The sequence below is a fragment of the Neolamprologus brichardi genome, chromosome 5 (genome assembly GCF_056152115.1).
Source record: "Neolamprologus brichardi isolate AB-2024 chromosome 5, ASM5615211v1, whole genome shotgun sequence".
Classification (NCBI taxonomy): Eukaryota; Metazoa; Chordata; class Actinopteri; order Cichliformes; family Cichlidae; genus Neolamprologus; species Neolamprologus brichardi.
Window position 1 is genome coordinate 25,806,979 of NC_142108.1, and position 24,090 is coordinate 25,831,068.

The following is a 24,090-nucleotide window of genomic DNA, read 5'->3' on the forward strand; positions in this document are numbered from 1 at the left end:
GACTAAATGTCTCATTTATTACTAAGGTTTTGCTTTGGGTTTGTCAGCGATGACTTTAAAAAAGTATATATCATCGGGGTAAAAACAAATAAAAGCTGAAGTTTTCTTACCTGCTCTTTCCGGCTGTTTTTCCCCCTCGGCTGTGCACTTGCTTCCCTGTGGCAGTGTGCCTTAGGTGTTTTCAAAAGTGTCACTCGGCTTAGCTTTCAAATTGTTTTTTATTTTTATTTTCTTTTTTACATTTACTCTAATAATTTATGTTATTGGGTAATTTTTGAAAGGCAAATAAGTATCAAATGTAATGTTAACCTAAAATACCACATTTTGCTTTTCTCAATTAATGTTTAATTTTAATAAGAATTGTATCTAATGCTAGGAAAAAGTAATCCTCGGCATTTCAAGTGATTAGGTTTTGAGTGATTTGACATTCTTTTAAATTGCAAAAGAAATAATAGTAAAGTAAAATATAAATATAAAAAGTATAATTAATATATATATATATATATTAAAAAAATAAAAATATATATTTACTTACAGCATTTATTTGTAGCTGCCTTTTACTTGATTAAATTAAATGCCAGCTGACTAGACTATTGCCACAGAGACACATTTTTATTACATGTAAACTTAAAAAAAATACTTTAAAAATGACTTAACCAGTAATTATCTTTCTGGCAGTGCAACAGCCAGAACCCACTCATGTTTGTGACACCACATATTTTTAGATAAACACTGTAAAATAAACGTCAAAAATGCTGATGATGATATTTAAAATCAATAAATAATGAAAAAAAAACCTTATCAACATTTTCTTTTTATTACAGATGTTTTTTTTCTTTGTGTTTTTTTTATTGAGGAGAGTCAAGTTGGGCTTTCCATTTTTAGAAAATAAACCAATGACAATATTACAAATAATGAAATTGTTACATCATTCACAGGGTTACAGTCAATATACATTTATACAGAAATACAGGATCTCCCACATCAGTCACAGTGGTCTGAACCAGCACTGGTCTATAATATAGGCTTTAACAGACCAGAGGAGCACACAGAGATACCCTGACTGCACTAACCAACAGCCAGAGTGGTAGTGGTAGAGTGAGGGACTGGGGTAGGGTGAGAGAAACAGAAGGCAACACAAGTGACAGGATGCCATACTGGAAGAAAAGTTTGTTGAACCGAGCGAAAGACACAGGCCTGCTCTGAGCAGCAGCCAGCATTTGTCCATCAGCAGAAGCTTTCTGAAATGTCCTAAACACTGGTAATCTGGCTGCTGCAGCATTCGCAACTTGGACCTGAAAATGTCGCCCCAATGAGATACATTTGACCACCACGGCAGTAGAGGGCGCTCTGGTACTTCAGTCTGCAGCCATTAAAGAGGAGCCATTTTCTGCCACAACAGGAGCTAGACTTCAAGGTCTGACCAAACTGTAGTAAGGTGGCGTCCATATGCAGCCCAGTTGCTGGCACAGCTCGTGTTTATGCACACGGTCACGTAACTGTAACACTGAGGCTTAACGGTTTTTCTTCGTCCTTCAAAAAATTGGCACACGGTGAGGACAGAGCTGAGTGGTTTAACTTTTCTTCACAGATGTAAAAGGAGAAAGTACAAGATGTTTCTCTGAAAAATGCAGAGACAAAATGCGTGAAACCATCACTGGCATCACCACCACACTGCATCTACTTTACTACCCAGAGGAAAACAAGGGAAACTGGAGCCTGCATGTGTAGATGCCGTATTTTTGCTGCGGTAAGACTACACCTGTTGAGGTACTCATACATGCTGTTTTTTCGGGGGGGAGGTGAATGGTAAAAAGCAACCGCTCTGAAAGAAAAAATAAGCAAGTGAATAAAATAAAGAGCACAAAGACCCTTCTGTATTTACAAGTCATCAAATTTCCAAGTGATTGAATATTCTGATATATACTACTGCACTTCTGAACTGTGAAAACCATTTACAAAAATGGAAAAGTAATTTCATTTAAATGAAATATTCAGTCTGATTTCAGCGGCAATAAAAGAATAATCACATTGAGTGAAAATTCTTTTAGAAACACGTGTGTCATAAAAACTGCACAAGCTCAATCACTAATTCATTTTCTATACATTTTTCAATAGCCTAGAAGTTGAACATACGGGCTCGCTGGTCACTGCTCTGATCTGCAACAATCCCTTTTTGTGCCACGAGAATCATAAGATACATAGAGCAGACACTTCATGCTGCATTTCCAAACACTCCAAATTCAAACGAAAGATTTAAACTCCAATATATGAAATGAAAAATAAAATAAAACCAAACTTTCAGAAAAAGAATTCTCTAAGCTGCAAGAAGTACAGACAGTATGGACCAATAAGAATTTTGAATAATTTCAGCACTATTCCACCACTGCGGCATGTCCGCCCACCCTGTTTTAGGTACTTCCTTGAAGCTAACGTCAAGGATAATTGCTTGATTAATAGCTCACAGTCTTGGCAGCATCCAAGGACAAGCATCTGAATGAGCTTTAATGGGGCTGGAGCGAAACCTCACCAGCCTTGTGTATACTCGAGTCTAATTTCTTAAGTGTTTTTCCTGACGACAGCATATTTGCTGTACCATGAGAGCGTACAGCCTCAACTAAATAAAACTGATGAGCTGTTAAGTATTGGGAAATGGAAAGGGAAGATAATCAAAACTCAGGAAAAAAAGAAGAGTACATGTTGGCATCAGTGGCATTTAGGTCACAGCATCACTTCTCACTCACTTCTCAGCTATGACTTAACAGCTCATGAGTCTCCTCCTTCAGTTTCATATGTTATGAAAAGCTTCCAGGGAAATATTTGTTCGATGTGTTGTACCGCAGATGAAAATAACCAAGCAGAGCGTAGGGCAGAAAAAGAATGAAAATCCCACCATCCACTGTTGGACTTAAATTCTCTGGACAGGCAGGGATAATGAAAGGTAGAACAACAGTGGAGCAGTAACTGAGGTTTCTCACTTTCTTTAAGAGGGGCTTTGGTGCTAAAGCTGGAACTCCTGTCTACATCTGAGGATTTGGTGCAAGTAAACATGGAAGCATTGTCCGGTCCCGAGGAATCTTTTTCTCATACTCAGTGGCATGCAGCATTAGGACAAGACATGACACAACTGCCCCACTCGTGAGTGGCAGTTCGCCTGCTGCTGTAGATTCTTTTAAAATCGCCGAGATGAAACCGGACAACTGTTGGAAGCCGACTGTGTGGAGATCAGTGGAAGCGGCAGACAGGTGGCCCACAGGCATGTCTGTGATCAAGAGGACGGGGAAGGAATCAGTGCCTGGACAGAGCAGCAGTGATCAGGGTGCGGCTGCCCCGCTGTGACCAGACACATCTGACCGATGGCTCACAGCTGGACATCCATGTCTGGCTGTCAGGTCTCAGAGCGCAGCTCAGTGGGAGCTCTCCACTGCTGATAACATTTAGTGGCTGTGTACATAAACCCCTGTCTGATTCAACATTCACCATCGCTGGAGAATGACTGCGTTGCTATACACTCCATCTTTCCCCCCCATAACCCTTCCAACAGGTTACTGACCACAACACAAACAATGACTGAGTGCTCTGAACTCATTAGACAGTACCTTTCACAGGAAACCATAATATAAATGCATATACTGTCTATTAAATAAAGCCAAGGCCTGTTACATGAAATTGCCATTTATCTACATGGTTTTGTGCACCAACATGATTCAAAAATAATTTCAAAGCATTTATGGAAGATCCAGAGTGTTTTGTTGGAGTCACACAGTAGACTCAGTGCAGAAAAAAAAAATCTTAAAGTAATAATAGCAGTTCATTGATACCGATAGAGAAATTAATACAACGCATTGCATGTTTTTCCATTCGGTCAACATCTCACTGAAAAGTCCATTCACGAGTGGGATTGTGTGCGCGAGGAAGAAAAATGTACGAATTTGTTTACAAAAGGAAAACTGGCAGAAGAAGACCGAATATAATGCAGACGCATTACACTCTGTAAAGTGTGTCAAATCTAAGCTCTTACCAAACAGAGTTCTAGTAATTGCAGCAAATCAAAGCACTGTGAAATTAACCACTCACTCAGCATGCTATCAAACAAGTCCCGACGTTTCGGGAGCGACTGCTTCTTTGTGCATGTGTTATGCATGTGCACATGCGGACACACAGCACCGGAGATGAACATGAGGGAGGAAGCTTTAACGGGGACTTAATGCACGTGGATTCTAATGTTTAACCTGTCTCTTTTTGTATGACTACACAGGTATTCAGTTTGCTTAAAAAAGAAAAAAAAAAATCAAGAAAATAAACTCAAGCCCACCGCCTTTGCAATCAGTTCTTCTGCTCCTGAACTGTTTAATTACAATAGCTATCTCTGAGTCATCGTTTTATGGCAGGTCATGTGCATTTGATATGTACAGTACAGGATCATGATTGGGGTGCAAAATACTTCTATTTGGCAGGCTGTGAGGAAAAAAAACACTTTAATTTTCTTTAGTGAGAGGAAGCATGGTGAGAGGGAGTCTTCATCACAAAATATCACACAATATAGAAAATTACTTGCAATAAGATTTTTTTTTTCCTTTTTCTTCAGTGTTGATTTCACTGTTTATCAGTCTGATTGAAAGTGGTTTTGACATTGTCTGTGGCAAAAGTTGTCTAGTTAACTCTTTTATATCATCTTTCCCGGGGAAACAGTTGGGTGTACACATCGGATCACCTAGTCTCCTCCACACCTTGCCTTTCTGAAAACCACAGAGAATTTCTGTGTTTTTTGCACAATTTCCAAAATTAAAAACGAAAACAAAAAAACAAAATCCAGGCCTTGTCGAGAGCAGTCTCCTCAACTCTTCCTTTTTTGATGCCCTTTTAAAGGGTAGCTTTCCTACTCAGTTCATCTAGTATTCAACCTTATATCATCTATAAATTTAGATAAACTCCTTTCCTTTTTCAGTTTTTCTTCTTTTTTTTTTCTTTAAAAAATTCTTTAAAAAATTATCAGAACAAGCAAACCAAAAAAATAAAAAAAAAATAAAACAACAACATCAATGAAAAAATGTGGAAGATTGAAAAAAATGCGTTGCTGGTCACGTCTAACCTCCCATGTTTCTGGCTCTAAAGGTGGTTGGGCTGTGGGCGGTCTGATGCTTCTTCACAAGGACTTTTGTATTCCTAACTCTCCACAGCTGATCCCAAGGATGGAGGGAGAGTCAGGGTAAAGGGATAGGAGGAGCACAGAGGGAAGTGGAAAAGGGAATGGGAGATGAATGGCAGTCTGGTGGGAAGACCAGACACATTGTCACATGGAAAAAAAAAGAAAAGAAAAAAAAACATCAACTCCATCCTCTGCACCCAGAGCCCTGCATCCCAACCGCCTTATTTTTCCCTCTGCTCCACTTGGGAGGGTCAAACCTCCACCGACTGGATCTGGTTCATCTGTGCCCGCATCATCTGGACACTATTCAAGATCTTCTTTTGATGGCCTGCTAACGTCACACCAACCCTCAGGATGTCACTGGAAGTACAGACAGAAGCAGATGTTAGGCTGATGTTACCACAGGCTATAAAACAGTCTTTCACGACCTATTATTCCATTTATCTTTCAATCTTTCCATCCACCCACAATATGCATGTAAAAGACAAACGGGCATTTGCCAAAAAAGTCAGAAATTGGTAGCAACATATCGCCACATATCACAGCATAATATGACAGCATAAGACATGAACAAGCATTACAACTGAAAAAACACGTATGAAAAACAGTTTGACAGTAATCAAACAAAAGCATGAATGATTTTGACAAGACACAGTTGTGTGTCCATGCACTGAGGTTAGAAATAAAACAAAAATAAAGCTTGAACGTCAGTTGTTTTCTTTGTAAAGGAAGTCTTCTGGCTGTCTCTCACCGCTAAATCGAATGCATACAATGCCAAAATCGCAACATGTTTTTCACTAAAGTCTACCATAGAGAACATCCGTTACAAAGATCATGAGTTCCCGCTGAAATATCCAGTCCCACATTGTCTCAAGGCTTCGGCCCCAAATATCGCTTGCTTATAATGTGTTTCTTATCCATAAAATAATTAGTTTTCTTTCTTCTACTGCTAAGTCTCAGCAGTAATCACAGTTGTTGAATTACCCATTACCATCTGTTTTCTTCAAAAGAACTGAAGCTCAACATTTCTGTGAAACAATGTCAGGCATGTGATACTGTTATACACTGACAGCATTTTTTTTTTTATCAATTTCTCTACATGTGGCACTCTTAACAAGATTCTATTTTATATGTTTGGGGTAATTGTTCTCCTAGTATTTCATGAAACTGACCCCACATTCTGATGTTTCCTCTTAATCTTTAAAGTGAGGTCAAAGAGAGGCCTGCTGAACACATGGCAGAGAATAAAGGCTGATTTTATAGCTCTGAGCTATTGTGCCGATGGTTCAGCCTTGCAACTGCATTATTACAATCTGCTAATTGCATGCAGTGCTTGCGTCTTTTCGAACAGGCCAGAGGCAGAGTCTGGTGCTCGTTCAAGTTTTAGGTATATATGAGACTCAGCAAACCCACTTCTTGTGATCTTTTTTTTCCCCCTTTTTTCCTTATCGTATCCATAATACCAGCAATCATCAGCACTTACTCCATGGTCATCTGAGACACCACATCAAATGTAGTGAAGTCCGCATTGGCAAAGCTGTCTTTATACTGGCCCATCTTGATGGCATCCAGCCACTCATCCACAGTGCTGAAGCTGGAGAAGTCTGGGATGCTGCGGTCCAGGAGAGGGAGATGAACACTTAAGGGGACACAAGCAGGGCCCGTTAAGAACAACCATAATACAAAATGGCAGCTTGAACATCAAAGCCAGTCTAGACCACCTGGGTATGATTCAAAGATGAATTATTACATTACATTTTCAAAATTTGAGACGGAACTTACAAAAATCCCACCGGCCTTATACATGAACCAATATTTTCCAAAGTGATTCCTCATAAAGGGTATTTTCCAAATGAAGTGATAGGCTTCAGGGAGCCAATATATTCACTCAGTCTGTGTGGAAAATTTGGCCCCTGGTCCTGCAGTTCACCACAAACTAAACTACAGACGGGGATAATGGAAATCAGTAAACCCTGGCTCTCAAAGGAAACTAACACCCAGAGCAGAAACGCTTTAAATGTTTTGAAAATTTCGAAAGTGCTTCAATCGAGGATTTGCCTGAAGCATTCGTGGGAAGGATCTGATCTATCAAACCAAGGCTTTAATTTACATAACCGCTCGGCGCCATGGGAAACAAGAGACAAAAGTTGACGGTGCTGTGGATGACACTGTAGCAAGAGGACGAATTTAGAAAGACAGAGTCTTTTTATGGAGAAAGACTCTGATGCTTATATTCTATCATTGACAAAATCTGTTTTTCACTCACCCTGAAGATAAAGGGGTCATCGCCTTCAGTGTGTTAGGATTACGGATCATCTTGTCAAGGTTGTTAACAATCTGGCTGAACTTGGGCCGGTTGTTGCGGTCCTTCTGCCAGCAATCCAACATGAGCTGGTGAAGGGCACTGGGACAGTCCATGGGCGGGGGAAGCCGGTAGTCCTGCTCAATGGCATTGATGACCTGCAGGGGGAGACACAGATTTCTAAGGGCCGCTATGAGGCTCTACAAGGAGGAAACTGATTTTTAGGGAGAAGAGATTTAAGAGCCAATTCTGGAAGATGCGAAGACATCTTTCCTTAATTATAAATAACAATATGATAGTTTAAAATACTGAATTACATGGGCTACATTTGAAAGTATGGATGTTTGTCTGACAATATATTATAATACATTACATTATTAGATTGTTAATTGCAGCAGTGCTTTTGAAAATAAAATCATGTAAGGTAGGAAAAGGAAAAACAAAAAAGATTTACATTTTTATTTTTTGGTAAACTTTACATATATTTAGTGATATTTCCAAGACTTAGAGAAAAAGAAAAGTATCTTTGTTCAGAGTGCCAAAATATTGGCTCATAAAACTTTGAAAAGTTATAAGAAGCAGCTGCTTTTTATTGGGAAATTAAATCAATTTAATTTAACGATGTAGTATCCCACGCCTAAAAAAAAAAAAAAATCTCAATTTTTCCATTACAAATGCAGTTATTAATTATTATTATCTTAGCTTTATAGAGTAATGCCCCATCCACAGTAAAAATTCATCACAGCCACATCTAACACCAAGTAAATCCCGGCGCTGATGCATTCATTTCTGATTAAATGAAAACATCAGTTAAGCAGTGAACTGCTACAGCCATTACTTTGTGCATTAGTGCGCAAAGTAATGGCTGAAATATTTAAATTACTTTTAATTACAGTTATTCCATATATATAATATATGTGGAATATTTTTGTACAGAACTCACTATGTTAATTCCGATTTTGAAGAGGTGTGAAACTCTAGTTAGGTCAGTAGGAACATAAACCTTATTCCAACAACTTCACATTTCCCCTTACACTCTGCCAACAGTGACTTAATCTCCGGCCTTTAAAATGTATTTAATGCTTTCTCCCCATTAGGCCACCTTAAATATGTGTCTGACGTGTGCCATGGATGTTGTTGGTCGAGGGAGCACACAGAGGTGGTGCACGGCTAACAGAGTGAAACAACTCAGAGGACACTTGTGACAAGGATGCCCAATCCCCTGCTCATTATCAGGACCATTAAAGAAGCTCCATTCAGACCCAGATTAATCTCATTCATGAGACCTCCAAACGAGGACCCCGATGGAGCAGAAACACTATCTGGAGCTGCTAATAAGATAACTGTTGAGGTCCTCAGTCCCTCTTAGCACATTAGTGTTCTCACTTTCAATTTGAAACTATTTTCATTATCTCTCTCCCCATAATTTGCTCTCCCATCCACTACCCAGAGGGAGATAGAAAATGGAGGCTCCAGTCAAGAGCAGAAATTGTCCACCGAGCAGGGCTGTGCATTTCAAATGATCTGATTATGTCTCTGTGGCGAGTGCGGGGAAATTTTCATATAAAGCCCATGTGTGAAAGCTGCTGTTTAGCTAAGGGAAAGCAGATACGATGGCAAAATGCCTCTCTAAGGAATTTGAGGCTGTAATGAAACTCAGAAACCCAAAATGTACCCGTAGTAAGGCCTCATTTAAAATGTTTCAAGGGGAACTTTGTCTAAAGAATTAAGAACAGCCAATTTAAAAAATTATTTCAGCAAAAATTAAATACATACATCTTGATTAGTCATGTCCCAGTAAGGCCTCTCTCCGTAGGACATGACTTCCCACATGACAATCCCATAGCTCCACACATCACTAGCAGAGGTGAACTTTCTGTACTGGATAGCTTCGGGTGCAGTCCATCGGATAGGGATCTTCCCTCCCTGTGAACACAAAGGGCACAACCTCAGCAAAAGACGCAAGACCGAAACCTGACCGTCACAGTGTCCTGGCTCCGGAGAGAGACACTGTTCATGGCAACAATGCTGATGGTAATCCAAACTGGGAGATGGATATAACAAAACCCCTGGGAGGAAAGTGTGGTACATGAAATACTGGAGAGAGAGGAAGTAAAGAACAGGTGAAGGGGTGATATTTGTCTTGATAGGGAAAGCAGTCTGGGAGTGCATGTCAGAGTATGCACGTCAGAGCTTGACTTAACCCTTAAAATGACCTATAAAACTTTCTGCCAGCAGCAGACGAATGGAAGCCACGTGGTCATTTGCAAAATCATGTATATCATTTAGAAGACACAGTTTTATTGACTGCTTGTGTGTCTCGTGTCTCATTAGGTGAAGGGAAGACTTGATTTTTTCATACCAAAGCGCTAGTGTAAGTAGGATCCGACGTATCATCCTCGAGGAAGCGTGAAAGGCCGAAGTCTGACACCTTGCACACAAGGTTGCTGTTGACCAGGATGTTTCGGGCAGCAAGGTCACGGTGCACATAATTCATGTCTGCAAGGTATTTCATGCCCGAGGCGATGCCGCGTAGCATACCAACAAGCTGGATCACTGTGAACTGCCCATCGTTTTGCTGTAAAAGAGAATATATTGAGTTACAACCACGTATTACATGGAGGGGTTCATAAAGAGGAGAAATTCTGGTTCACAGCAGGACAATATGTGCATACAGTTAGACCATCAGTGCAAATTCATCTTTAGATTTGTCATTCTCTCAAGTTTAAAAACTGTGTTTTCGGGATCATCAGTCATGGTTTAATATTTAAAAACTTTCACTGTCTTGCCTTAAACTTTTTATTAAACTTTTATTAAAAATGTTGTGTGTGTCCAGCTTGAGACTCAAAAAGACTATACCTAAAAATACATCCAAAAGGGACATGGTGCTGTGCTCATACACTATAGGCATCATCTATTTGATGCACCAAATAAAATGTGACATTTCCAGCACCACTGGTGATGAAGAGCAGTGGTGTTGTAATGTCACATTTTTTATGCTTAGAGCTTTTATTTTGTTGCATAAAAAACATAAACATGAACATTATTTTTTCAGAGATGAAAATGTTAAGAATGTCATTTTCTTTCTTTTAACTGTTCCACACACTCTGCTAAAAATGTGCTACAAATCCACACTTTAGTTTAATATAGTTAGATTATATATAGAAAAAAAAACATGTATAGATCTGCCTGAAACCCGAGCCCATAATGTCAGCGTAGAAAGTTACTATAACGTATTGGCTTTCCTTTAAGAAAACACATGGAAGACAATGTTTGGGTTTGTCCAACTCAGCTCAGCACGGACGGGCAGGACTAAGCTAGGTCTGGCTGGCAGTCTACAGCTGTTCCCCGCCCTGGTTTGGTTAGGGCTTTACCCCATATGTGGGGAGCGTCTGGAGCAGTGGTGCAGCTGTGCCTCCAACTGTGCACACCTGCACTCTCCCCACCACCCACCACGTTGCCCGGAAAACAAAAGATTCCACAGGATGGTGCATGGGAGCTCAGAACCGGGTGTGAACAGACAAAAAGGCTAAGAAGTGGATTTGGAAGGGCAGTCAAACAAGGCCCAGAGCACAGCCAAATTCCTCTAGCCCATTTCTCTTTCAAACACTTTGCTGCTCATTAGCAGAGTGGATGCTTCTCCTCACGTCAAGCTGCTCCTCCTTGTCTACCACAGCAATTAAGCAGAATGCATTATTCATGAAACTTTTTTCACAAATACACAGTGCCACCTCATCTGAAAGCTATGTTTGCATATACTTTAATTGGAAAGATTCATCCAAAGTCTTTGGGGTCAGACTAACTGGAAGTAAAACCCATGAATTTGTGAATGAAGGTCTAGTGTGACTAATATGAAAGCAGTGTTTCACATTAGAGACAGAATTTCATTTTTTGTACTTTCTCACCTCATATTGAGCTGCAGACACAACCCCCAGCCTTGATCGATCTATTCCTTTCTCTACCTTGCTGCAGGTTTGCTGCAGAAGGCAGCAGGGGAGACAGTCCTCCTGCAGGCAGCTCACTGCAGTGACCATTTAAACAACCGCCCACCAATCACCTCAGAGAAGACACAAACCATGTTCGGAGGCTTTGACACTGTCAGCAACTGTTGTCATAAACTGTCACCATGAGGCGTTGCAGGCGTTCCCTGTTGCTTTGAGTACAATGTGCTGTCAAATATGTTTAGCAAAGATCTAAATATACACAAACACCATGAGCCACGAGATCAAATTCCAAAAAGAGACGATCCTTTCCCTCTCAGAGGTCAGAGGCAGAATGCAAAGAAAGATTTTGAAACCAGTCTGAGGAGTATGCTGACAGGAGCTTGGATGTTTGTTTCTTAAGCCTCAAAAGCTAAAGTGGAGGATATCATTTAAAGAGATAGAGACTGTTCTCTGGTAGTTAATGATTAACCAAAAATACCATAGGAAACAAAGAAGAAAGGCAGTGGTTCTGGTGCTCACTGAGAAAATGGAAATTAAGCAATAAGGCTAGATTAATCCATATAAAAAATACAAATCTACTAGTCTAAGATGCATTTTTATTTCACTCACATCCCAAGACAGATGGTAAAGGTTTGTCTGATGTCTCATCTCATATCCAGTATCATTTTTAAACATCTGACATCTCATTTTAACTCTAGCAAAGTATCTTAATTATTTATGGGGGTTGTAAATGGCAGAGCATGCCTGCCTCATTCTAATATCCTTCTCTGGTTAAGATTATGAAAATTAAAAATCTTGGGAGCAATCCTTATTTCTTGTCAAGGAGTGGTTGGTGGGAGGGTCTCTGTATCCATAGTCTGATATGTATGTGCATCCATACACATTGCAGCATATTAAGTAGAAAGAGTAAACACGAGTAAAGACAAGAAAAATAGAAAAGCACACAGACAGTGCTGCAGTCTACCTTAAAATGCTTCTATATTTATTATTGGTTTCACTTTGAAGAGAAACTCGGAGTAAAAAATGTTAGTGTTGGGGTGAACACACATTCAGTGTGTGTGAGATGCATGATTGATGAGAACAATTTTAACACTGTGTAACTCACTGACTAAACTGGAGAGATGTTATGAATGCTATTTCCTTGAACTAAGACTAAACGAGTGCATAAATGACATCAAATTATTTGAGAAGTACTTGTGTAACTGTCAGTGTGCGTTTGCGTGCACGTGCCTATGTGCAAATACCATTTAGTATTCTTGTTTGTGATGCATCTAAATAGCCAGCAAACTAATATGGCTGAATGATTCATGTTTTCATATTAACACTGCAATCTGAAAACCACCCTACTTACAAAATGCAAAAGCTGCAATTTTACATTTTGAGAAGAACTTCACAAACTGTAATTAACAGTGCATTAATAATCAGGAGATGCTAAAAAAAATTCAAACTGACAACTGTGCATTTCTTCAACAACCATTGGAGGTAAATTTACTGAAGTGAAGCTAATTAGCATTAATTCTGTGATTTGGCATAGCAACTAAAATTTAAAAAAAAAAAACTTGTTTTCTTGATAATAATTTGCTCTTGTCATAGTAGGGGTGATTGCCTCTTGTCAGTTTTTGACAGGTAGTTAACAGGAAACAGCAGTTGTCTAGTGTAACAGACACTGTTGTCAAAAAACTCATTCTGCTAATACCGTCACATCAGTTTTTAGGCTTGTCACAATAAAAGCCCTGAATTGAGACCTCTAAGATTCAAAGCAGTGAAGCAGTTCATCTTGTCAGTGTGTGAAGTTAATATTGCTGTTAGCAAAACAGATGCAATAAAGAGCTTTCAGTTTCATAAGTCAGTCTGACTCACTGCCAGTTTGTCATTATTTTTTTTTTAAACATTATGTTTATTGAGTTTTATATTACAGAACAAGCAGAGAATAATAGTACAGTTAACATGAGATTTATATTAAAGAACAGTTTGTCATTATTAATATACGGCTAACCATGCAACTAGCAGCAAACATAAATCAGTGCAATAATTATCTCATTTAGTACTATGTAGACCACATAAATTAAAATTTGTAGAAGAAGACTAAATCACAGGCGCAATATTGAGACAAAAAAAATCTATCACGGATGAGACCCAGGCTAAATAATGCAAATATGTAGTCACTTACTCTGAGGAAAGTGTCCAGAGATCCATTCTCCATGAACTCGGTGATGATCATAACGGGACTGCTCTTGGTGACCACACCTTCCAGATGAATCACGTTAGGATGGTCAAACTGGCCCATGATACTGGCCTCGCTCAGGAAGTCTCGCCGTTGCTTCTCTGTGTAGCCAGACTTCAGTGTTTTTATCGCCACAAACATCTCCCTTTTACCTGGAAGCTTTAGGTTGCCACTGCACACCTCCCCGAACTCCCCTGCAAAGAGGTTGCATAGAAAAAATTGTTTAATTAAAGTTTGCATCAACTGCTATTTAGAAATCAGCAAACACTGCGTCGTATTCTGGCCACGTTTCAGTCAGATTTTTCCATTACCTGCACCAATGACCTGTTCAATCTTCACACAGGATATATCAATCTCCTTCGCAAACTCCCTCACCGCCTCATTGGGGTCCTCATATGTGAACGGATCAATATAAATCTTCATTCCTGGAGTCACTTGTAAAAAAGGAAAGTACAGCTATAATATTTGATTCTTGTGGTCATGCTTATACTGCTGTGGCTTGACAGCCAAATGCAGTGAGGCACGTTAACAAGCAATTCACCTTGCATTCACACACTCCTGTACAATTATGGGATTTCTGGTGTGACATTCAAGCGATGAAGGTTGAAAGATGGAAGCAGTAGTGTAGTTACAAATAGAGGTTATAAGTAGTGCCTCATGGCTACCGTGCATGGCTATTCAGGCAGCAAGGACATGGTACCTCCAGTCCTATGATAAGGCAGGTTAAAATATATATGTATAATCTCCTGTGAGTCATAGTGCCATTAACACCCAGGAAAGAAACCTGGACCATATATCAGAATTGCTTAGCCCCACTCCAAGAAATAAATTGGCTATCCTAAGCCCCAGTGCCAGGTAAATTGGCTTAAGGTGGCTTTTAAGCATTCAGGGACTTAAGTGTCCCAAGTTTTAAATCCGATTATTAAGCTCATACCTACACATCAAGCCAGAGGCTATTTGAATGGATACTGAACTAATGGTCCACTGCAGAGCTAGCCGAGCTAGCAGACTGCCTCAAAACCTGGCACACAACGCTGAAGAAACACGGTGCAGAGACGAACAGATGGAGACGATCTTACCAGGAAACCCCCCACCCCCTTTACTAAACCCTAAAATCTCTTCCCAAGCTGTAGCACTGTTTAACAGACCACCTTCATGCGATGGCAAAGACCACCAAGAGCAAGGGCAGAAGTCTGAACTGTGACTGGTGTGAGGACAGAATGCACAAAGGCACACTGGCTTCTGATGTTAATAGCTGTGAAATACCCACGCCTTTCACTAGCACAGTGAAACTGAACTAAACTAGAATTCTTCACACAGAGGATTTTACACAAAAAAGATGAAGCAGAGTGGTAATTACAAAATAAAATAAACAAATTTAGATTAGGTCATAAACTTGAGCTCAAAACAGATCTCTGTTTCTCCAATCACGCAGGAAAGAGACAGATTAGCTTTAAGATCTTAGATGGAGCAGTGGTGAAATTACTCCTCAGTCCTTTTTCACAGATTTATCTCTGCATTATTGTCCCTATGATATTGTACTGCCTGAAAACGAAGAAAATCATTGAGTAATTTCATTCATTCAGAGTCTTTTGAATTTTTTAACAATGACAAATGACTCACGTGCATTAGCATGCTAATGGCCTTAACGTGAGTAAAGACTGACCTATTTCTGGCACAATGGATTTAGTTAACTATGAAATGTGTTTCACAGTACACACAGACACACACACACACACACACACACACACACACACACACACACACACACACACACACACACGGAACACTGGTTTTGATGTGGTTAAATCCAGGCTCTGAGTGAGCAGATCCAAATAACAAAGTGGGGGACGAGCAAATAATGGGGTGCTGCGCAAGGCTGTAGCCAAGGACACCAGCATGCAAGGTGGTAGCCATGGAGACAGGTGTGTGTGGCAGCATGAGTTCTGAGTGATAGCCATGGAGATGACTATGTGACATGGTAGTCATGGAGACAGGTGTGTCTGGTGCAGGAGGAGGAAACAATGGTGACCGCAAGCAGAGAGGAGTGGTGGTTTACTCACTGTGGCCACTGGTGTAGTGCTGCAGCTTGTCTGTGTATTCTGAATCTGCCCTGTCAAAGCCACGCCTCCTGGGGGAAAGACAAAGAACTCTAGCACTGGTTCAAGGAAAGGGAGCAGGGAGGAGGAGAGAAACAAATCAAACACTCCCAGGTCTCCCTAAACTGAGGAGATTCCTGCAAGCCAGGACTTGGTGAGCAGAGAAGCCTTTTGCTGTACAGAGAAAAGTATCCAGCTATGCAGTCTTACTAATTCGATTTTCTTTCCAGTACACAACAGTTGGGCAGCTGCATGAATCTGCATGTCTCTCACTCCTGCCCCAAGTTCATATAATGATAACATGGGTGGGGGTTATTGGTAAACACATAAATACAAATTTTCAATTAGATAAGCTTGTATGGTAATCGGTAACATCACAGAGACACTTCAAACAGAACATGACAGAGGTCTTCTTCACAGATAAATAAATACAGAAATATCAGGTATTGCCAATTACTACAGATCTTCCAATAAATACTTGACGCTTTCGCCAAAAACAAGTTAATCCCTCATTGACTGTTAAAATCCCCAAATTCAGCTACAAGAAATGAAGAAATTTGTGCTCAAGTTTTTTGTTACTATGAATCGAGTATCTGTTACTTAGCACTGCAGGTATGCACTTCATCATTTCTGCTTATGAATCCAACTAAGCGCACCACCATAACCAGATATCTCAGAGAGCTCAAAACAAAACAAAACAAACAAACAAAACCCTATCAAGATTATACTTCGGTTAGATGAAAAAGCAATTTTTTAAATTCTGTTTCTGTATCATAGTTTTAGCCACTGAGCTAGTTTTTAGTATTACAGACTTAACTTAATATATGGCGCATCAGATCAGATTTTTAAGCATTGTTAAAATTCTCAGTGAGAAACCTTTTTACCTTTTTTTTTTGCACTGTATGATCTACAGTATGTCATCACAATCTATGACAGTGACATGTCTAAGCAAAATAGCCTGCCTACATAGTAAAAAAAAAAGGGTTAAATCTCCTATAGAACACTGAAAAATTCATCTTGCCCACTCTTCTGTGAATTAAAATGCTGTACAGGTGGATGGCTACACTTTTAATTTAAGCGGCCATAATGAGAACTGAATTCTTAATCTTGCATTATAAACCTCTGGCGCCGTCTGAGCGTGAGCATCCAAAGAGCTCTAATTTCAGAGATCCAGACTTTTACATATTATTTTTGCTGCTGCGAGACTGAAACTTATTAAGAATTAATATACGTTAATCAAATTGTTTTCATCGCTGCAAAATCACATTTATGAAGCCATGACCCCGAATAAGCTTACTAATAAAAACTCAACAAATAAAAAGTGCTCATGTTGCAGGCCTGTTCAGACATTATATCAGCGAGCAGTTTAATAAACTCTGTGTCAGGACTGACTCACCGATTACAGACGATGATGATGACAACCACCGCGATGAGGAACACCAACCCAGCAGCTGCTGAGCCAATGATGAGAGGCAGCTTCTCCTGAATGCTGGTGTTGTATTCCTCTGTAGAAAGAAAAAAAGATATATAGATAAACACAGATAAACATGTGTCACGTAAAAATACACACACCCACGCACGCAGAGTCACAAGCTGAAACATATGGGCAAGCGTCTGAGCCACTGCATATGGAGGGAGCAATGGGTGACAGACAAACATACGGCTCAGTGAACCGATGAGCATTTTGGCATCTTGACTGGTTGCATGCACCATTTTCCAAAGCACAGTGAATGTGTTCAGATGCCACAGATATGGACAAATCATCTGGCAGAAAGTGTGTGAAGTGAGAGAGAGCATGTTTGGGTGAGACCCAGACTGATCAGGCAGCCAAAAATGGGAAACCAGCTACTGAATGTGCACACAGCCACGGCGCCAGATTCTTTTCTTGAGTACCACGGATGATAAACAACTTTGCAATCTTCCAGACAAATGGGTGTGTGAGTTTCTCACTGTTTTTCCTGTGATACAGTGTATGACATTTCATAAATAGTTCATAATACGATGTAATGTAGGTGGTAGTAGAAAAAAAACACATTTATTAATGAACAATATTCACCACCAAGATGTTATTTACAACTACGTCATGTTTGTATTATTTATTTTTATTATTTACAAAGATGTGTGGGACTAGAAGTGTTGCCTTAATTAATAACATATAATAAACTCTTTGGAGTCTTCAATCATTCATCAAGAATAAAGTTAGTGCAAGTGATTGATAGTGTGCTGATGTAGGTTGCTGGAACTCTGCTGAGAATTCGCTGATGTAATAATTTCTCTGTACAATTGTATTTGGTTTTAAACTTTGATGTGGATACAGTTTAATAATTAATTAAAGCATCTGTGCTTTTCTTTTGAAACCCCAGTTTCAAAAATATAGTTACAAGCACAGTAGTTTCTGTTTTTTTCTGTTTAACTTTTCATTTGCTAGTCATTTTTCCTTTCGTCTTCTTTCAAACAGACACACACACACGTTAGAGTCTCTGTTTACACAATATTTACAGGTACGAGACAGTTTGATACCTGTATCATTAGCACGGCATCAAGGATATTTGTATTAAAGGCTAAACACGGCACCGCAGGCACAGGAAATATGATGTTCAGAGGGGGAAAACCCAGGCTTGGTTCTAAAATTAAACAATCCCATGTCTTCTAAATCTTCTTCGTCTTTAGTTGTATTGCAGTACAAAGATAAGGTATCGCAGTACCTTGTGTTTTACTTGAAAGCTTAAAAACAAAAAAGTTACATTTTTTTCTTTTCATAAAGAAATCTGTTTAACAACACAAAGGAACGAAATCTGCAGCGCTGAAAAGGAGGATAGTAATTATTATACAAATCAAATATTTAAGATTTCTCTTGCTGAAAAAAGGACAATGAAAATAAGACTATGACTTCAAGGCCTGTCTTATATGGTTTCGGGTATTGGGATTGTTTACGCCACAACATGCTTCCTTCGCATTCCAGCAGCTGTCTGAATTCATACTATACAACATGGTGTGTCGGCAGGCCACGCATGAAAGGTGATAACAGCCCTGCGTGCTCTGGTGAACATTGGCTGAATTCTCACCCTCAGTCATGGTCTGGAAGTACAGTTTGCCACTGTAACGTCCAAACCCAGCTACGGTGCGGGCCCGGACCTGGAACACGTAGATGCTTCCTGGCTTGAGGCTGCGGATGACTGCAGTGTTGGTCTGGCTTCTGATAGTGGTAGAGTTATATTCTGATTGGTCCTGCAAGAAAAAAGCATGTTAAAGAAAACAAAATGTTAAATTTGGGAACATTAGTAATAACAGTCTTATACGAATTATGAACTACTTCTTAAAGTAGAACCCAGAAGAGACAAATAATTCAATAGTATCAACAAGCGCAACATCTAGCACTTATAAGAAATTTAAAAATATATATATGTATATTTTTCTTATCTTCATTCATCACACTGTGTTGTTTTAAACTGTGCGTATATTAATCACATTGTTCCTGCAATGTTTGGAGCTGGAACAGTGCAGAGAAAAAAAAACACTGATAAATTTCCTGACTTTTCTACATTTCTTTTACATTCAAGGTAGCCTCAAGAGAACTAATATGAATCATTTGCTACCACAAAAATAATGCAGTGCTTAATAAAGAAGCATGACTGAAAGTGCTCCAACAGCCGCAGTTAAGAAGGTAGAGTTGGTGGCAGTTCTAGGTCAGTCGGCTTCTTTGAGCCATACGTTGCGATGATCAGAGTTGTATTTCACGACCACGCTCTTCCTCTCCAGAAAGCTGACAGGTTTGAGAGCAGAGACTCTTTTAACTGCTCCCTTCAATGCAGTGCTCAGCGCACACTTCTGAGTCACAGCAGGGGTCAAGATGATTGTTTTGACAGCTCTCTCCAGCAGTGTCAGAAAAAGGAATTATACTCAAAAGTGGAATGGCTCAGCATGTAGACAAAAGCTTGACAAATGCTGCTTATGTGCGTGCAAATACGTGTGTGTGTTATGTCTGTGAATGGCTATATGTATTTAAGTGAACGTTCTGCTCAAATCAATGCACGTTTCTCACTTCAAGCGTTGTTGTGAGAAAGTATGCTTATTTGGTGGAGCCTGCCCCTTAAAAACTATTTTTACAGCAGTCAGTGTACCATTGTTTTAACCACAAGTCTGCATTAGTCCCCAGTGGCTGTTACTGCAGGCCTGAGCATGGCTTCCTTTCCCAGTGACATCGGCTCATTCTCTATAAATGAAAGAGAGTTTGACAAGCTCTTTCTACAAGCTTCATATGATCTACTGTGGGCAGACATTCTGAATTTAAATTAACAAACAAAAAAAAAACTGCTTAACAAATGACACTAACTGGCCACTTTATTAGATATACCTTACTAGTACCTAGTTGGACTCATGCTGTGTCATTTACACTACGCTCAGTTAGTTCTAAAGTGTGCTACAGAAATGTGCCCATATTATTACACCTCCACCAGCAGCCTAAACCTTTGATGTGAGGCAGGGTGGGCCCATGCTTTCATGTTATTTATGCCAAATTCTGGCAGAAATTCAGACTGATCAAACCAGGCAACATTTCTCAGATCTTTTATTGTCCTGTTTTGGTGAGTTTGTGCAAATTGTAACCTCAGTTTTCTGTTCTTAGCTGACAGGAGTGCCACCCTGTGTGGTCCTCCTCTGCTATAGCCCATGATTCAAGGTTCAACATTTGCGTTCAGAGACGCTCTTCTGCATACCTTGGCTGTAATGAGATGATATTGCCTTCCCAATACCTTAAAAAGGTTTGGATATTGTCTTCGGTCATCAGTATAACCCAGAGAACTGCAGCTAGCTGGATACTTTCTTTTTCTGACCATTCTCTGTAAACCCTAGAGATGGTTATGTGGGAAAGTTCCAGTACATCAGCAGTTTCTGAAAAATTCAGACCAGCCCGTCTGGCATCAACAACCACACCGCATCCAGAGCCACTTAAATTCCCTTTCTTCCCTATTTTGATGTTTGGTTTAAACTTCCGCCTAAATGTTCTGTGTTGCTGCCATGTGTTTGGCTGATTAGAATTTTTTTATATCAAACCAAGCATCCTGTGACTGTATTTATTTATCCTAAAATGGGAGAAAAAGAAATCGAATTCATGTTTATGAGTACGAGTAAAGAGTGTGTGTTCAAATGAATGTTGATGAGCTGTACCTTCTCATAATACCGCAGTTCATAGTCTAGGATGACTCCATTAGGCTGGTCGGGCTGGGACCAGGAGAGGGTGATGCTGTCAACAGTACGGCTCACCTGGTGCATTATAGATACAGTCGATGGAGCTGTAAAGAGATAACAACAACAGCATATTAAGTAAAAAGCAAATCAATCACCACCAACTTCACAGTCATGCTCAGGAGAGTTTTACAGGATCTTTAAACTCACAGCCAAACACTGGGTTCTGCAAAGGTGTAAGGCTATAAAATCTAATGTAATAAAGTGGAGTCTCCTGTTGGAGAGTTTCACGGCTAGGAAGCATTTCAAGTTGGCAAGTGACAACACTAGCTAAATCACATAAGCAGCGTCACAGGACTTCCCAGTATCAACCGTGACTTTTATGGGATTAATTCCCGCTTGTCTTACTGTTGATAACAGACCACCTTCTACAAATAAATCATTTTAAAATCACCAGACCATCATATATTACATGAAGAAAGCACATTTTGAAGCCAAATAAACTAAACAAATTGAGCAAATAACATGAGCCACAAAGAGTCTACGCAAAATTCTTACCAAGCTGTTTTTGTCCTCCCGCATTCCTGTTTTATTAAGAATTTTTTTTACAAATGGTGTGTTTTCTCTGCCAACATTTTTTGCAATTCCACCATTTAAAAAAAAATAAATAAGACTGACTGTTGACTGTGATGGATTGGCTTAGTAATACGATTAAGTCAAGCTGATTTTAAAGAGTGCTGCACAGTTGTTTGGCTGGAACGTTAAGTATCCATTTTCTAGTTAAATATTCAAAACTTTTGATCTGTTTGCCTAACAACAACAAGTAAATGGCCTAAAAGGTAAATCCCTCTGGTAATAGTATATAGGTAGGACTTTTAATATTTGATCACACATTTGTCAGGTCTATCTTGAATAGTATTGTCTGTGTCATAAAGACATTTTTTAAAAAACAAAGCTTGTTTTTTGAATTTTTTTTTAAATATTTGTTTTGTTTTTGTGAGTTTAAAACTTATTGGGCATAGAGAGAAAATATTTTCCAAGGTTGTGACATTAGTGAAGTTCTTTTTTCTTTAAAACAAGTGAAATTATTTTTCACTCCATTGCCTGATTTTATTCATACATGTGTTTTCGAGCAAACTGAGTCACAAAGTAATTTAAACTTCTTACATCATGGGTGGTCTACTCTGGTCTTACACAGCTCAGTGACCTAAAATTCTGTCAGGTCGGTGGGGGCGTGAACACCTCAAGTCATCCAACATCCATTATGATTAGTTCAGGGTGCTGCAGGTCAGTGTTAAGCTAAGAGAAGCTAAAGAGAATGTATGGGAAGTCTGGCAAGGCCTCCAGGCCTTAATGTCTGCTCCTCTGAGTGTGTGTGAAAGGCTAGGGTGGGTTAGGGTGTCAGAGAAGGAGGGGTGCTGGGCAAGATTTATGGACACCAAGCCCCATGCTCATCCCCTACAGACCCGTGCTGCTCACACACACAGCCCTCAACCAGCAACAAAGTGGCTCCCCAGAGTCCGAGCAATAAAGTCAAAAGTCTCTCCACCGGCACGCGTTCTCTATGGAAAATCCACTGACTGGAAAACTACAACTGCCACGCCTCTATAATCTAAGACTCTAAGGCTGTGTGTGTGTGGCTTTTTCATATTCAATAAAACTTTTATTCTTGTTGTGAAACACTTACAAGTGAGTAACAGGAAGGCACATCTTTCTAAGTACTGTCCTAAGGCAGGGGATAAAATATCATATATAAGTAAACATATTGACTGAATGAGCCAATGACTAAAAAGTCCCATTTTTAATCTTACTCATTATAATTAACCAATCAGCCAAGCTGTTAATGCCCTCTGACCAAAACAGAAGCATCCATCTGACGCAACAAATTATGATGTCTCATATAAACAGTGAGATTCAAGGCAATGAGTATGTTCTCATGTATTACTGCCAGAAGATAATAAATCGAGGTTCTGTATTTCATCTTGGCAAAGCACTTAAACCATGACGGCCTGTGACTCTGCAAGTACATCATGCCCCTATCCTTGAGCCAGAGGTACAGTAATGTATACAGTATCCAGCCAGGACACCAAAGGAATCTCTTCCATCTCCAAGTTCTTTTGCTAGTTTGGTTGCAGTCACAAGACGACGGCCTAATAAGGTAAACGGTGACTCTAAGGAGGACTCACGAGTATCACATTACGGATGTACATAGCATATATTCAAGACTGCCACATGGCCTTTCCTGCATAACATTTCTATTAAACACACAGTGCAGCCTTGCTTAGTAACCTGATACAGGGCCACGGAAACAAAGGCAGCTCATGTATTCATGTACAGAGGATGGACACATGCCAACATCGAAAGCTGTTGGAGGGGAACACTGTGGTTTTCTTCTGTTAAAGGACAACTTCCAGACCGAGTGGCAGTCGCCATGTCTGGGCTCAAGAAACCGATAAGGGGCGGTGCAACTAAAAACAAACAGATTAAGATTAAATGATGACATGACTGAGGTGAATACTAAGTAAGAATACCAAGTGTTGAAACATTACGCTTGCAGGGAAATTAAGAATGCATTTATGAATATAAATCCAGCTGTGCTGAATATTTCAAGTCAGTTCAGTACACGCATTTCAAGCTAAGCTGACGTTCCACCAATTGACTGCAGAATGTAGCGGTATGCCAAGTCAGCCTTTCATTGCATTAAGGGCTACAGCACTGATTCACATATGAAAACCATTTTCAGACATCCCATTGATGTACTCCAAATCTACAAGTCTCCATTATATTCCAAATCTTAAAGTGTACCGAGAATTCTTTTCCACAAGTCCATCTATAATTTGAAGGGTTGAATAAATACTTGGTTTCCATTGTGTCAACATTAGTCACTGAGTTATGCCACTAAATACATATTGTAGCCGTTTCAAACAATTTACTTTGTTGTTACAGTAATTATTTTTAAATCGTGTGGATCCTGCTCCATTAAAGATAATTAGGAATTAAAAACAAAGATGTGAAAATCTTCCCTACCATTTAAACGAAGTAAGCCAATTTTCTGTCAGGTAAGATCAATGTCTTCATAGTGAGTGAGCTGCGCTTGCAATGGATGCTTTAGTTTTCTCAATGAATCCTCTGTTCATGTCCTTAAAACTAATGAAGCAGTTATAATGACAAAGACAGAAATTGCAATT

The 24,090-nt window shown here is 39.6% G+C and overlaps 1 protein-coding gene across 5 annotated transcripts in view; it reads right to left on the minus strand.

Moving 5' to 3' along the window:
• Window positions 1–802: 802 nt before the first annotated feature.
• ephb2b (eph receptor B2b) overlaps window positions 803–24,090 on the minus strand; it is a 122,050-nt gene continuing 98,762 nt past the window's right edge. The window contains exons 6-16 of one of the 5 annotated variants that reach the window (XM_035904516.2): window positions 20,885–21,009; window positions 18,784–18,946; window positions 17,115–17,223; window positions 15,683–15,747; window positions 13,931–14,044; window positions 13,566–13,813; window positions 9,814–10,029; window positions 9,228–9,377; window positions 7,416–7,609; window positions 6,633–6,788; window positions 803–5,509 (exon numbers count right to left, since the gene is read on the minus strand). In XM_035904516.2, the coding sequence (XP_035760409.1) occupies window positions 5,401–5,509; window positions 6,633–6,788; window positions 7,416–7,609; window positions 9,228–9,377; window positions 9,814–10,029; window positions 13,566–13,813; window positions 13,931–14,044; window positions 15,683–15,747; window positions 17,115–17,223; window positions 18,784–18,946; window positions 20,885–21,009 (1,649 nt within the window). In that variant the 3' untranslated portion in view covers window positions 803–5,400. Of the gene's footprint in view, window positions 5,510–6,628; window positions 6,789–7,415; window positions 7,610–9,227; window positions 9,378–9,813; window positions 10,030–13,565; window positions 13,814–13,930; window positions 14,054–15,682; window positions 15,751–17,114; window positions 17,224–18,783; window positions 18,947–20,884; window positions 21,010–24,090 lie in introns of those variants that run through there. The other 4 variants (XM_006782910.3, XM_006782909.3, XM_087840915.1 and 1 more) reach the window with 4 other exon arrangements.